Source organism: Limanda limanda, chromosome 10 (assembly GCF_963576545.1).
Source record: "Limanda limanda chromosome 10, fLimLim1.1, whole genome shotgun sequence".
NCBI classification, from domain to species: Eukaryota; Metazoa; Chordata; class Actinopteri; order Pleuronectiformes; family Pleuronectidae; genus Limanda; species Limanda limanda.
In genome coordinates, this window is record NC_083645.1 from 18,041,254 (window position 1) to 18,055,981 (window position 14,728).

General features: G+C 40.9%; 2 protein-coding genes across 2 annotated transcripts; both read right to left on the reverse strand.

Annotated features, from left to right (window-relative positions):
- Positions 1-4,326: 4,326 nt before the first annotated feature.
- On the reverse strand, positions 4,327-6,752 carry slc25a5 (solute carrier family 25 member 5). Its single transcript, XM_061079839.1, has 4 exons — positions 6,598-6,752; positions 5,076-5,562; positions 4,828-4,968; positions 4,327-4,728 (listed from the first exon to the last, which is right to left on the reverse strand). Exons 1-4 carry the CDS (start codon positions 6,706-6,708, stop codon positions 4,571-4,573), a joined length of 897 nt encoding a protein of 298 aa, XP_060935822.1. The 5' UTR covers positions 6,709-6,752; the 3' UTR covers positions 4,327-4,570.
- A 1,094-nt stretch (positions 6,753-7,846) lies between these two features.
- On the reverse strand, positions 7,847-14,297 carry slc25a43 (solute carrier family 25 member 43). The gene is made up of 5 exons (XM_061080214.1): positions 13,634-14,297; positions 11,122-11,363; positions 10,728-10,900; positions 8,985-9,119; positions 7,847-8,455 (listed from the first exon to the last, which is right to left on the reverse strand). The coding sequence occupies exons 1-5, from the start codon at positions 13,903-13,905 to the stop codon at positions 8,255-8,257; spliced, it is 1,023 nt and encodes a 340-aa protein (XP_060936197.1). The 5' UTR covers positions 13,906-14,297; the 3' UTR covers positions 7,847-8,254.
- Positions 14,298-14,728: the final 431 nt, after the last annotated feature.

The window sequence follows — 14,728 nt, forward strand, 5'->3', positions numbered from 1 at the left end:
ATCTATCTATCTATCTATCTATCTATCTATCTATCTATCTATCTATCTATCTATCTATCTATCTATCTATCTATCTATCTATCTATCTATCTATCTATCCATCTATCTATAAGATAAAAACAAATTGTACAATTAGGTTTACAAAGGAAATCCAAATCTGGATAGTCACAATTAAATATGTATAAATGTTTAGTTAGTTTAGTTAGTTTAGTTTAGTTAGTTTAACCTCCGTTAGAGAAGTTGTATTTGTATTAATATTTTAATTATTAATAATAATTGTTTATTTGCTTAAAAATCTATTGTCATGTTTTGTTTGAATAAAAGCAGTGGCCACTTAAAAGCCACAAGGTGGCGCTAACACTGTTCTTCAACTAAAAACAGATCAGAACTGGAGGCCTAGTGATATGATGACAGAATTTGATTTGAGTTTTACAAATCATCAATCAAAACACAGGTACATTATACAGTTAAATATAACAAGGCCTATTATTTACATCTGAGCGTGAAGTCAAGACACAGCACAGAAGGCCAATTGCAGACCTCTGTCAATAAATATCCCTGCGGAAGAGAGGTCATTTGGAATTTATGTATTAGGAATGTATTATTTAAACTGCAAGATTAATCTTTTAATAAGCAAAGCAATAATTGGATATGATATTGATGCCTGAGGACACAAACTTCCAATTAGAAACCAGCTGAGTCAGCAGATTCTCCCAAGGCAGATATAACAGTCTGTGGATTAACTGTAATCCATCTGCAGCTGCCACTTTGATTTCATTGTCTTTCGTGTACAGATGCAGATGAACGTTGACGTGTGTGATTTTATTGTTTCACAGCCGATGTTGTCTTAATCCTGATTCCACCGTCACAGAACATTTTTAGTGAACAAACCGCAGCATCTCTTTGTAGAATCAATGTGTCTGTGATCAGTCATTGCCAGACTTCCCCTTTAAACCTGTCACTCAAACCAATCCACGTATGTTACACCTGTGTTTGACAAGTCATGTGACTCCTTCCCCAGTGATGAGTGGTTGTTCCCAGTTTGGCCAACATCAGTGTTGCTCTTGTCAGTTTCTTATATTCAGAAGATGGTGGTAAATATGACTTTGCCCCAGTCACAATGAAATCAGGCAGTACCCCCTCAGAGGGAGATTCTTTAACAAACAATGTGAACAACTGCAGGTGTATCAGACTACATGCACAGACCCTAAGGTAAAAGATAAAGATAAACATATAAATATAAGATAATTAACTATTGTGGAGCTACAAGTGTATAATATAGGAAGGCCTGGTGGGATTTTTTGACAATTAAAATCTGTATTGCGTCATTTATGCTCTCCTATTTAACATTAATAAGCAATAGATTAATGTGATTTATAACAGAATATGATTCAAGTAGTTTTATGAAAGAGTCTATCAGTGTATAGTATCTAAATGTCTGTTTTTTTTCTCCAAAGCACTGAGGTCATCCCTGGTGGAGTTGTGATGTAACTCAGTCTAGCATCTGACGTCACGCAACAGCTTGTCTGACAGGAGTCTTTATTGACACCAGGGTGAAGGGAAGCTTCACTGATCCCAGACCTGCATGTGGGTACTCACTCTGTTTATCATCTGCCACGGGTGGAATGTGACTACAACTCAAGTAGTGAACTTACTTGGGCTCCAGTATTTGAGGTGCCAAATACTTCACATGAGTGTTTACATTTCATTCTAATTTATTGTCCTTCACTACAATTCAGAGGGGGATATTTTACTTTTGAGTTACACAACAAATTGAGATTTTATATGGGATCCTATTAAATATAATGCAAAGCATTTTATGGAATTAAATTTAAATCAGCTCCAGCTAGTAGTTAGAAGCTTCGTTCGGAGGTTCCCAACTATGGTGTTGTTGCAGTCTCCTTCACATAGCTGATAGAATTTAAAAAAGGTCTCACAAAATTGTCGTTGCTGTGGACTAGGCACTAAGCAAATGTTTCTTTGCCCATCCTGATGCAACAACCCAAGGATCTAATGTGCCTCCACTGGGCCACAGCACCTCCACCTCATAACACAAAGGAATTACAGCAGGTGATTTTTATTTGGAGTGTTGTAAAAAGTTATGTTATGGAAACTCTTGCTCAGCAAAAGCATTGAAACAATTATTGAACACCATTTGAATATTTTTTACCGTGTTAATGTGACAGTAAAACTCTCCCTGACCTCAGGGCATGTTTGTCCTTTTCACTCAGTGTGTGTTGGAGAAACTTTTTATTCTTGTAACCAGGTTCCCATATGGAAATGGTGACTCATTTACTATTAAACTTTTCCAATTTTTTAAACATGAGTCACAATCTAAAGATCATTCACTCTTAAAAACTGCACAGACTGCAGCTATTGTCTGTCAATGTAATGATCATTGAAGTCAAGCACACATTTAAAATAATAATAAATGAAGTTTATGACGTTGAAATATGTGTCCTCTGACTCGTTGATGTGATCTCTTGGAGGCTCGGTGCACTGTATCTACAGCCACACAGACAGACAGACGGTGCGTGAATGGCTGTGATCCTCTTTGCTCCAGATTCACTAATCCCTAGCAGAGTTGTGATGGGGCAGCTGTGGAGCAGGAAGGCCGAGTGGAGTAAGAACTACACACTGCCTGTTGAGAGCGGAGATCGGAGACAGAGTGGTCAAAGTAGTATTTAAACTGATTTCCTGGAGTCAGAGGTCACGTCCAAGATGTTGTTATTCACTGCGAGGAAGATCAGACGGTTTCCAGCTGAGTAAATCATGTAAGCTGATAGTGTTGCTAAAATGAGACTGTGCTCCATTCAAGATCAGTCTGGGTCAAGTGTCCGAGGCCCAGCGATTATGTCCACATTCACTGGGCTCCTTCACATGATGACCACATTAATCTCACTCTGTGATAAGAAGTTGACTGAAGAGATAGAGGAAATGTTATTAAAATTCTACAATAGAAACCCTGGGCAGCACATTTGTGACGTCACTGACATTCATGGTTTTGGCTGCTTGTTTTTTGGTTTGAGGGTATTTCACAAGATCCAAAAAGAGAAACATCTCAGTGAGGGAACTAAACTTCCAATGAACTTTGAAAGAAGCATTATGGTTCAAATCTTGATTGATAGTTAAATACCTAATATAACACATTTCTCACAGACTCTAATTATGTGGTCACTCTTCCAGAAAGACTAATTACAGATACACTGACTTAATACTCGTGGAGGATTTCTGAGATATTTTAATGGCCTGCAGCTTTTCACTGAGAACGTCTCTGCACTGTCATTAGTCTGTAACCTGGGTCACAGAGAATTTTCTTATCGCAAATAAGAATTTCAGATCGCACATGTCAAACAGATTCCTAATTGAAACACTGGCCTTATTCCTTTTTCACCCAGAAATGGAGAGATAAGGTTCCCAAGGCAGCAGCAGCTCTTTGATTAGGCAACGAAAACTGATTAAAGCTGCCCAGTGGCCCGGTGACCTCACAGCCCATATGCAGCTCATAATACAAAGTGACAGTATGCGGCTGGAATATCAATGTCGAGTCCAAACACTTGAAAAATTCAAACTAATCTTGACACTACATGCACTGAAATCGCACATTTAACACAATTTAAACATTTGGTGTGAATCTCCTGTATTTGGAGACACAGCAGCAGGATAAAGACGCGTCAGAGGCCGGAACACACTCTGGTTTCAGAGGCCAAACCAGTGCACAATGTCCCGTTCTGGCCCCGTTACAATCATGTGCTACTCTAAAGCCGGTATGGTCAGATGTCAGGAGGAATTCAATCTATGACATGTCTTAAAATACACATTAACCTAAAACTGAACTATGACTGCATGCGTAATCCTGTTTGCCATCTGAGATACTTAGAATGTGGATCATACGGGAAACAAGTGTTTCACTGGTTAATGGTAAAACAGCTCAAACTTCTATTTCGCAAAAGTTGTAGTGAGACGAGGCTTGGCAGAGAATAGAAGGATATTTAGAGACGTTGGAATAGTCCACTTCCCAAATGCAGTACAAATGCTGAAATATCAGTGCATGTAAAATAGATTAGTTGAGCTCCAGACTTCCTGCGAGTCACTTTTCTGCGAGCATGTCCCGGTTGTAATATTTTCAACAGGTCAACTTTCTCAGCTGATTTTGGCTTCCCCCCCTAAATACAACCTGCAGCTTCCATTTCACGCAAGAGGCTGCCAAACGTTTTCCTGAAGCACCACGGCGCTGTCAGGTCACTCAGTCACACTCTGTCTGTAATGGCACCCTTCATACATGGTATTAAATTTCAAAACCAGGCAGGAGATTCACTCAGTAGTTTCCTTTATTTATCTTTTTCCCCTCAAGGTTCCCGGGTTCAGGGACTTACATTCAGGTGAGGGGCAAAAATATTTAAAAGAAATAGCATGGGCCTAGAAAACAGTGCAGGACAGATTCCCCAGGTACAACTAGCAGAACATACTAGTTGGTCCCTATAAATATAGAGATATATTTAAGTCCTTCCAAATGTACATATGTTACAGTTAAACTTCAGAACATGAACAGTACACGTACAAAAACACCTTAGATGACTTTCTTGAGCTCGTCGTACAAGACGAGCACGAAGGCTCCACCCATGCCTCGGAGCACATTAGACAGTGCTCCCTTGAAGAAGGCCTTGCCGCCCTCATCACGTGAGATCTTCCTCCAGCAGTCAATGGTTCCACTGTACATGATGTCGGCTGAGGGCAAAAACAGAATTACAAAAATGTCAAAAACTTGTTTTAGTAAAACAGGAGCAAAATGGAAGTTTGATTTTTTGGTATATATGGCATTTTTACCTCCTTTGCGTCCAGACTGCATCATCATACGACGACGGACGGTGTCGAAGGGGTAGGATGCAAGACCGGCGACAGCAGTCACAGACTGAGCGATCATCCAGCTGACAATGATGTGTGTGTTCTTGGGGTCTGGAAGCATGCCTGCAAGAGGAATGTCAACCAGGAAGGTTAATCTGGGTCACAAAGGTCAGGAAGTGCCCTGAGAACAGAGACATCAAGCTTTGCAGCATCTGATAATGAAAACTCACCCTTTGCGGTGTCGTACATGCCGAAGTAAGCAGCCCTGTAGATGATGATGCCCTGTACGGAGACGTTGAAGCCCTGATACAGACCCTTGATGCCGTCTGACTTGGTGATCTTCACCAAGCAGTCGCCCAGACCTTTGAACTCGCGCTCGTGTCCGCTCTTGCCGACATCGGCCGCCAAGCGTGTTCTGGCGAAGTCGAGTGGGTAGACGAAGCAGAGGGACGTGGCTCCGGCGGCGCCGCCCGACGCCAGGTTGCCCGCGAAGTATCTCCAGAACTGCTTGTGCCTGTCCACGCCATCGAGGAAGACCTTCTTGTACTTGTCCTTGAAAGCAAAGTTGAGGGCCTGGGTGGGGAAGTATCGGATGACGTTGGCCAGGTTCCCCCTCCAGTACGAGTAGAAGCCCTGCTCTCTGCGGATACGGACCACGCAGTCAATGATGCCCTTGTACTGCTGGTCCACCGTAATCTGTCTGCTGGCATGTTGAACCTGTAATCAGAGCAGAGAGACTCAGGTGAATAAGAGAAGGAAACATGACGAGGGATGGATGCAACATGAAAAAAATGCACTTTGTGAATCTGCATCTACTTTTAACCCGTCAAACATATAAATCAGTGAGAACACAAAGTCCCAGGCCTCTCATGCATCTGGCTGACAGACACATTAGCATCCATGTGCCAGAGTACAACTCCTCACAGCATTTAATTAACAATAGCCCATCCTCCTCCTCCTCCTCCTCCTCCTCTTCCTGAGTCCAGGCCTAGCAAGCAGCAGCCATGACACAAACCTTGCACTGACCTTAACTGTTTGTGGTCAGGCCAAACTACACACCTGCCATGGTGGATCCGCAGCTTTGAACACCACTAGCACACAGAGGAGGGTGAAATCTGCCTCTTACACAGAAGACACTGGGTTTTGTCTGCAGCCTGGTGTGTGGATTCAGCTCATTCCTCATGTCTGCACCAATCTATGACAAATCTGCTCATAACTACTTAGACGCCTTCTTTTCCTTTAAACGCAGCATCTTTCAAATGTATAACTTGCCACGATAATTTAAGATACATTTATTTATCCCACACACATGTACAGACATGCACAAGCACACTCATGCAAGGGGAAATTTAACCTCCGCTTTTAACCCATCTGGTGCCAGACACACAGAGCAGTGAGCAGCCATGTACGGCGCCCGGGGAGCAGATGTTGGGGGAGTAAGGTGCCTTGCTCAGGGGCACTAGACAGGGTAGGGAGAATCCGCTTGGATTTTTGGACAGATCAATCCAAGTTCGTCTTTTTGTTGTTTCTCCGTGGAGTCGAACCAGAGACGAACCAGAGACCTTTTCTGCCCATAGACCAAGTTTCTCCCATTAAATGCATCTTGTTGAATGCTCCATGCATGCTTTACAATTAGCTCTACAAGAACCCACAGGACCAGTTTAAGGTTCAATTCACACGTGTTTAAAGTTCCACCACGTGTCAGGTGCGCGCACAGGAGGACCATGAGGAGGACACATGTCTGGAACTCACCTGCAAGAGAAGCTTGACTCTCTCGATGGGCGCTACAGCTGTTTTGGAGATGGCAGCGGCGATACCTCCAGCCAGGAAGTCCTTGGCGAAGGAAATGGCAGTCTCATTCATCTTCGGGTGTTGTCAGCCGCCGTGCGTCCTCGGAGCTCGGTCTGTGGGAGGTGATGCTCTGCCGGAGTAGTAGAGATGGCAGGGTGCAATCGTGAGGTCAGGGGATTTAAGGACACTGAGCGAGAGAAAAAAAAGTACGACTCTGGCTCCTCATTGGTCAGACGATGGTCAGACGCGGGAACAGATTTGGTGCCAAACCCCCCCCCCCCCCTTCTGGGGCACTGGAGGCACAGCAAGAGCAAACCTTGTGTGTGCAACATGAAGGGAAGTTTAACAATGTGGGATAAAAGTTAGTGAGACGTTCAGATTGAATCACATCTCAGCAGAACTCAAGAGGAAAAGTTTTGATGGATAAAGTTTTTGAGGTGGGTGTCACTGGCTCAAGGTCAAGTCAGAGGTCAGACAGGGGCAGCTGAGGCCCGGGGCGTCATGGTGGGTAAAAGGTCACCCCATCTGTTAGTGTCCTTTGGATGTCAATCACTTTCCCACAGTGTGACACAGCAGGAGATCCAATCAGCTCACAGATCCAGCATTCACATTTTAATAATAATAATAATAATAATACACTTAATTTTTATAGCACCATTAATAGAAGAAATGCAGCTCAAAGTGCGTTACTTATAATATAAAATAAAAACATTTTTATATTAATTAATTAACTTTTTTATTAACCTAATTATCTGCACTCCTCATACTTCTTAAATCTCAGGTTTTTCTGCTTTTTCCCAACGCAGCACTGACACCGAGTTGCAGCTGATAAAGTTAAGTTTAATTTGAACAAGAATATACCTTTGACCAGACCTTCCCCTTAAATTCATTAAGGTCATTGGATTATCTTTCAACCTGAATCTGCAAATGACATTGAGGGAATATATTAAGAAGCAGTAAACACCTCAGTACCTCCGTAAATTGGTTTCGTTACTTTAAAACTAATCTGTGAGCAACCTGCAAATGTTAAGCTGTATTTAACGACATAAATAAAGCAGTAAAAAGGACATATCATAATCAAGCCTTTCATATATTTACACATTAAAAATGAAAAATGTTTTTTGTCCTACTCTTATTTATCAAAATGTTACATTCATTGTTACATTCACAAAATATATCTTTCATTTTATAATACAACAAGAGCAAAAGGTCAAAGTGCTCAGATTTTTATTTACAGCATGAATAGCATTTTAACTTATGTGCACAAACGATGGCATTATGTGAAGTTAATGCGACAATAACTGAAATATGCCCCCAAATAAATCGTTTTTATCTCACAAGGCACATAACATTTGGTTAAAAAAGTCATGTAAATACATAATTGACAAATACTCGGTTAAAATAACTGTTTTCAAGGAGGTAGTCCACAGCAGACAGGACATACAGTCATGTAAATACATGTTATTTGCTTTTATGAAGACAGTAAACCTGAAATGCTATACTGTGTTATTAATACAGTGAATTATTACAGTAGCTCAGACTGATAACTAACTCATTTTGATGGCCATGTGTGGTCAGCAGTCAATATTTTCCACAGGAAAAATCTTCACCAGCGATTTCAAAAAGACGAGTCCCCTGAATTAAAGTTCCTGTTTCTCAGGTAGCGCTTCAGCTCCTGCAGCTCGGACGGCCCGAGGCTCTGGTCGACCCCCGGTGCGAGCTGGTAGCTCAGGGGTGAGATGATGTACCCGTTGCGGTAAAGGCAAACCTGCTTGCACAACTCAAAGCCGGTATACAGAAGGCCAAAACAGGGAACAATCTGTGAGGGAATGAAGGAAAACACGGTTGTGAGATAGAGATCAGTGACCTCCATCATGTGATAGTGTGATAAAAGCCTGGAACAGTGGAGGGTTGTGGTCTGGTTTGTGTACTAATAAAACTCTGCTTAGTGTTTAAAGAAGCTTTGTTCTCCTTCAGATTGATATCCTGTTTATAAATGTCCCTGAGAACTTCTTACATCTGTCAAACAACTTGTATCCATTATGACATTGCAGCTGAAATAGGAGAGTGGATCACACTGTACAGAGTCTGCTACACCTTCCTTGTGATATTCCCTCTATGACTTACACACTGAACATTGCTTTCCGTGCTCCACCCCCCTCCTCATGTACCCTTTTGCAAAGGCTACAATCCTCTCCACGTCATAACGAAACTCATGTTGCTAAGCACGTGCAGTTATTTCTGTTCCTGATAGCTGTATGTGCCAAGATGAAGTGGACCAGTACTGTGACTAAATGAATGATAGAGGAGGCTGAAATAATGTAAATTTAAGACAAGTGAAAACTTACCTTTATCATGTTGGCGGTGAGACCGCTCCACAATGAGAGTACACCTTTGTTTCTCACCACCTGTATGAAACAGTCCATCATCCCGTTGAAATGGACGTCAACTCCACCATAATGTGGAAGACGGGCACTCTGCGCCTGAGAGGAGAAATAAAATGACGTTTTAAAAGATTAATCACGATGAGTCTTTGAAAGTTATAACCAGAGAGGTCAAGGAAAGCATGACCCTGAGGAAGTGACCCTCCCTGTCTGTGTTTACTACAGGACGTGTGATCAGATATGAAATACGATCTCTTTGACCATCTTTCTTTTGGAAGTGATTTTATCAACTTCTCACTTCAACTTTTAGGAGCCAATGACCAAAATCAATTGTTTAAATGTAAAATATATAAATATAAAACACCACATTGTGTTTTGTGTGAAAACCAGAAAATGCTAAATACAAAAATCTTGACTGATTATTAAAATGTCAGTGAGATGGACATAAAATATGTAAATAAGTTAGAAAAAATTGCGTAATATTATTATACTAACATATTTAAGTATGTCAAAGTTCACAGGAGTCACAGAGTGTCCTCTTTTGTTAACAACACTGACAGCTCTGCAGGGTGACTGTCATGTGACGGAGGAATGCAACTTGCAGTTTCATGGTTCAGTAAGGGAAGAGGCAGCCTTAATGGTATTAGACTATTCAAACAGCTTCTTTTGTTGAGGAAGCATCGAGCTAGTTAAACAATACTCAGCTTAAATCATTACCCTGAGCTTCAGTAAACATCCTCAGCTGTTTTCTTATCATCCATTATCCAGCTGGCTTGTAAAGGTTTACTCTTTTAGGCTTTTAAAGACAAGATAAGAGCTGAATCCTTGAATTAAATGATGACATGTTTGATGAGCTGGACGCACACAACTCTGAGGCTGACCACTGTCTGATAGTCGGTAGCTATCTTTAGAGAACTTATCTGTAGCTTGTGCAGAACCGGGACACATTCACATTCCCAGCTGCTGTTGAACCTTGTGGTTACTAATAATAGGCCGATAAAACCGGAAGTAGAATTCTGTCCTTTGCAGCGCCATTGTTCCCCAAGGGACTTTTCTAACATGCAGCAGGCATTCAAGGGGAAGTGATGTGACCAAGGTGATTTAACATATTCAGAAAATGTCCCGACATTACATTTGCATGCACTGATTTCATTTCCCAATAAAGCTGAAAAATCTACATTATTAATATTGTGGTTAAAGAATGACAACTTTCCATGTTCAACAAAAAAAGATGAGTGACCAAGTAGGGGAACTTCACTGCCCCCATATGGACTTAAGGTGGTAATACAACAAATCAAGTGGACCTGCTGCACTAAACACTTGTTGAGCTTAGTTATTTGTATTTTAATGAATGCAGTTAACAATAATGCAGTTAAAAAATAAAGGGGTATTTAATAGACAAGTAGAAGAGAATTTAATTGAAATATCTATCAAATGATTTCCAGTCCCATCTCTATGCAGTTGATTGCAGTCAAGTAGAGGATCTCAGATGTCTTATAACAAATATTTTTTAGTTAAACTTTGAGTTAACCAAGTGTATAATGACTATTATAATAACTATCATATTTCTGTCTTTCCTTATTTCCAATTTTCATTCCTAACAGTCTTGTATTCATTTTATTATTGCAGTTTTATTTGAATGTGTGTTTCAGTTCATCTAAAACACACCGGACACCCGCAGTAAAGCAAGAGCCTTGGTGAACTTACTTGCATTTTCCTTTTCACCGTTTCAAACGGGTACGAGAGGGTTTGAGCGACTCCTGCTGCAATACAGCCATTGATGAAGTTCTGGAGGGGAGTGAAGCGAAAAGGAGGCTCCTGCCAGATCTTGTCCAAGTTCCTGTAGACTGCGTAGCATCCGATAGAGAAGGGAAATGCACCTGGTGAAAGTTACAGTGAAATGAATAGTTAACGAAATGTGTAACTCAAAGGATGGGAACATAGAGGATGAAGAGAAAAGCTTTAAGGGATGGATTTTGAAAATTTCTTAGGCCACCAGAACTACATGACTGACAGATGCACTGAATGAAAACCAGAGTTACTTCAACAACCTTAACGTCAACTACTCATGGAATGACTCTGTATGAATATGCATACACACCTAAAACAGTGAGGGAGAAGCCCCTGTAGAGAGCCAGAAGCCCCTCACTCCTGTAGATCTTTGAGAGGCTGTGTATTACGCCGATGTACGTGGGCTGCTTGCAGTTCTGAGCAATGAGCCTGGTCTCCACCACCTCCAGTGGGTACGTGGCCAGAGCAGCAGCAAAACCAGCCAGACCCCCGGCTAATATGGCCCTCCACTGAGAGATGAAGCCCAGTTCGTCCATGTGAAGGTGGACTATCCTGCACACAGAGGAGGACACATTTATTTACTGTGAATACATTGATCGGATAGTGACTGTTTCCATCATAAGTCAATATAAACAGTGATTATTTTTCTTTTTTTTCATTTGTCTGTGTGTATTCACTGCTGGTCTCCAACTACACTCTGAAGTTACCTCATTGTTTTGAAATAGAACCACTCACATTTTTACCTTTTGGTTTAATGCAAGAATAAGATTAAATGTTTTAGCTATTTAAAATAAAATTAATAAAATAAATTCTACCATTTAACTTAATTACAAGACATGTGCTGGTTCCAGCTTCTTAAGTTAAACTGTCTTCGCTTTCGGTTAATTGATCAGCGAAAAATGCCAAACATTCACCAGCGATGGATTCTCAGATGTGTGATTTTAGGAATTCCTCTTCATTCTCTGACAAAATGATGAATCGATAAAATAATTCTTAGACAGCGTAAAAATGAATATATTTGTTGGTTGCAGCCATAGACAAAACAAAGATCCCTTTGGGTTTTGGGAGGCTCATTTGAATATTTCAGACGTTTGCAGAATATCTAATTGATTAATTAAATTAGAAAAATATTACATTATAATTTTAGATTTTGCAGCTTCAGGGTTTTTTGTTTATCAGTGTTATTAATCATCTCCATGCTTTTTGTCTCATTTGAATTTTTTTTTAAATAAATAACCTTTAATTGTATTAGGCTTCATTTGTTTCACCTCTACTGTTGCTTTGATGTATTTTTAAAATCATGACACTATATACATCTGTGAACCAGGCAGACGAGTAACGTGAACATGTGTGTGACCAAGGCACAGAGGAGGAGGGGGGGGTGTGGGCTTTCTTTCCAGGAACACAGTGTACAGTTCAGAACAGAGGTTTGTGCTGGGGCGGTGTTTACATGAACACGTGTCCTGAGGCTCGGGACAGACATACCCACTGTGACAGCTTCATATCTACGAAAGCAGATAATGTATTTATGACATAAGGATGGAATTTTGTTCCTCACACACCAGCAGGTTTACTTATCAGCCATGCTACTGGTATGTAATGTTTGTCCTGTAGTAACCCACTCGAGGAATAAGGAAGCTGTATGCCCTGAGTTTTGCCTTGCAGGCAGCAGTGATATGTACATCCAGGATATGTACATGTGTACAACCTGCAACTAATGCTAAATTGAAATGTCATCCTATTTCATATGCTTCTTGTTTAATTAGGTAATTGTTTGTTTGGTTAAATGTCAAGAGGTGGCTGCTTTATTCATTATATTCAGCTTTTGTGTCATACAAATGGTCAAGAACAAAAACGTACAACATGTTTCAATTGAAATTTCAAATTTGATGCAAAATACAAAGAAAACCAGACATAATATTCACTTCAAGAAGCTTTTTTTTTTTTTTTTTTTTTTTTGCTAAAAATCAGGATTAGATGATTTTCCAAAACTATTCATAATTAGTCAATAGACATTTTAATCTACTGCCGCTGATTAATCATATGGTCATTTTACAACAAATCAGCAGCAAAGCCAGTTTTGCTGCTTGTCATAAAATTGGTTTAGGTTTGGCTGTTAGTTAGACAAAGTTATGTATTTAAATATGTCAGTTTGGGATTCAGGAATTATGTGTAAAAAGTTTATGATAGTTAATGACCAGACTGCTCTACAGGTAACCCCTAAAATGATGATCAAGATCAATTAATGATACACCAAAGATGGCGAGCTGATAATATGCAACAATGACTGATCAGCTGATGATTTTTCGATTAAGACTGTATGTTCTATTATACATCAGAAAAAATTAAATAAAAATAGTTGTTAGTCAGGAAGTGATTACTGGAGTAATTGTTTCTAAAGTGCAGACCTAATGAAGACCTGTCTACCTGCGAGACCGAGCTCAGGGCAAAAAACTCACCCTATAAATTTAAATATCGACTGAGCGAATCCTGTCTTCTCATTGGTTAAAGCACCAGTTACCCCGCCTCTTGCAGTAAAACAGGAAGTAAGTGTTTCGCTGCACAGAAAACAAATAAACAACTAAAAAGCGAAAATGTTTTGTTTATTTTATCGCGTCAAACAAACAACAAACAGTTACCGGGTCTGTTTGTTGTGTTTCTACTGAATGTTACACGTGTCGCCTTCTGTGTCACTTGGCCCAAACTTACCAAGTCAACATCAGCTGACCAGACCGACTAACCAGCTAATAACCACCATCACGAACCCAGTGAGCCCAGTGACAACCCAGTGACAACCAGCAGCAGTGGGGGGGGGGACTCACTTCTTGTAGGTGGCGAGGTGCACCGCGGTGTAAGGGAACAGCCGCAGACAGGAAGCCAGGTTTCCCTTCCAGAAGCCCCGCAGCCCCTCGCTCTGGTAGATGAGCAGGAAGCTCTGGCAGAAGCCCCTCTTGCAGTGGAAGGTTCCCACCTGGCTCTTCACCCGCACCACCTCCAGGGGGGAGGTGAGGCTCCTGCTGAGGAACCCGGAGAACCCGGTGCACAGGAAGCTCTGGGAGGCGGTCAGCCGGTTGTCCTTCTTCACCGAGGCCATGGCTGTGCGCTGCTATGAGCCCACGACCATCCCACAGCTCCTCCTGCACACGTTGTTTATCCAAATATAGCGGAGAGAGGAGAAGAGAGGAGGCGAGAGGAGGAGGGAGGAGGCGTCCGTGTCCGGTGTTGTGTGACACACTCAACGTCACTCCCAGGGAGGAGCGCTGCAGGTACGACCCAGCAACACTAGGGGGTGCTCTTCACGAACTATTCAAAGCTTTCAGATGGAAACTCAAGAGAGTCACCAGGGGAAGTTATGAACTAAAATGTAAGGTGGAAGGTTGAAGGTCCAGTGTGTAAGATTTAGGTGAAAGAGATATATTGGTAGGAATTGAGTATAAAATAGTCCTAGTGATGTTTTCACTAGTGTGTTTCATCTAAATTGTACAAATTGTTGTTTTCTTTACCCTAAAATGGGCCTTTTTATATTAAAATATTTTATATTTACATCAGGAGCGGTTCCTCTCTACAGAGGCCGCCATGTTTTGTTTACAGTAGCCCAAACTGGACAAAAAAAAATCAGTTTACAGTTTATGACAATTTAAGACTACCACAGGTTCTCTTTCATGTTTGGAAGGGGGAGGTGAGGCTGCAACATTCAACTTCACCACTAGATGTCACTGAATCCTACATACTTACACAAAATGTTTCTTTGTATATAAGTTACAGTATAAGTATGAAACACAAGTATAATACATATATATAAGTATGAAGTGGCATAAAATAGTCAAGAAAAGTACAATTTTGTTTTTAACTTTTAGTACAGTAATTATCCGTTTGTGGTTATTTACTTTTCCATAGTGTTAACAGTCAAATGGGCC